Genomic DNA, 564 nt, shown 5'->3' on the forward strand with positions numbered 1-564 from the left:
ATATATAGTACTCTCTCTACACATCAGTAAAATAAAAGTAATAAAAATGAACTAATATTCTTTCTTTTTATTTCTCTCTCGTTTAGAGGATGACAGTTCAGGTTCCCCATATCATCGTGAGAGGCGTAATGCCATCAGTGGGCAGGCTGCGGTTCTGGCCGTATCAGGAAAACTTAGTGAAGAGCCATCCACCTCTACAGAAGACCGCCCCCCATTAGTGAAGAAAGAGCTTCACAGCTCTCTGCCCCACCTGGCAGACCACACCCTGCCCTATCGGGGGACACTGTTCGCCATGGACCCTCGCAATGGATACCTGGACCCTCACTATAGTGAGTTACTACTTTGTCATGTTGTTTGGCCATATTGGGACAAACACCCACTCACAAATTTTTTGGTTCCAATTTATCTATACATTCTTGTCTTTTTATCCTATAAATATGTTAGGCCCATCCTTAAATCCTAGAGGGATAGTCCACTCAAAAAAATGAGAAATACAAAAAGACATGTTTAGGATAATGTCCTAATGTCCTGTATGTGTGTGTGTGTGTGTGTGTGTGTGTGTGT

General features: G+C 42.4%; 1 protein-coding gene across 1 annotated transcript in view; it reads left to right on the forward strand.

The window, feature by feature from the left end:
• LOC107703603 (transcriptional activator GLI3-like) overlaps positions 1 to 564 on the forward strand; it is a 157041-nt gene that overhangs the window by 91604 nt on the left and 64873 nt on the right. Inside the window, exon 3 of the mRNA XM_016506294.1 lies at positions 87 to 329. Coding sequence (XP_016361780.1) covers positions 87 to 329 — 243 coding nt within the window. The remainder of the gene's footprint in view (positions 1 to 86; positions 330 to 564) is intronic.

This window comes from Sinocyclocheilus anshuiensis, unplaced genomic scaffold (genome assembly GCF_001515605.1).
Source record: "Sinocyclocheilus anshuiensis isolate Anshui unplaced genomic scaffold, SAMN03320099.WGS_v1.1 scaffold1188, whole genome shotgun sequence".
Classification (NCBI taxonomy): domain Eukaryota; kingdom Metazoa; phylum Chordata; class Actinopteri; order Cypriniformes; family Cyprinidae; genus Sinocyclocheilus; species Sinocyclocheilus anshuiensis.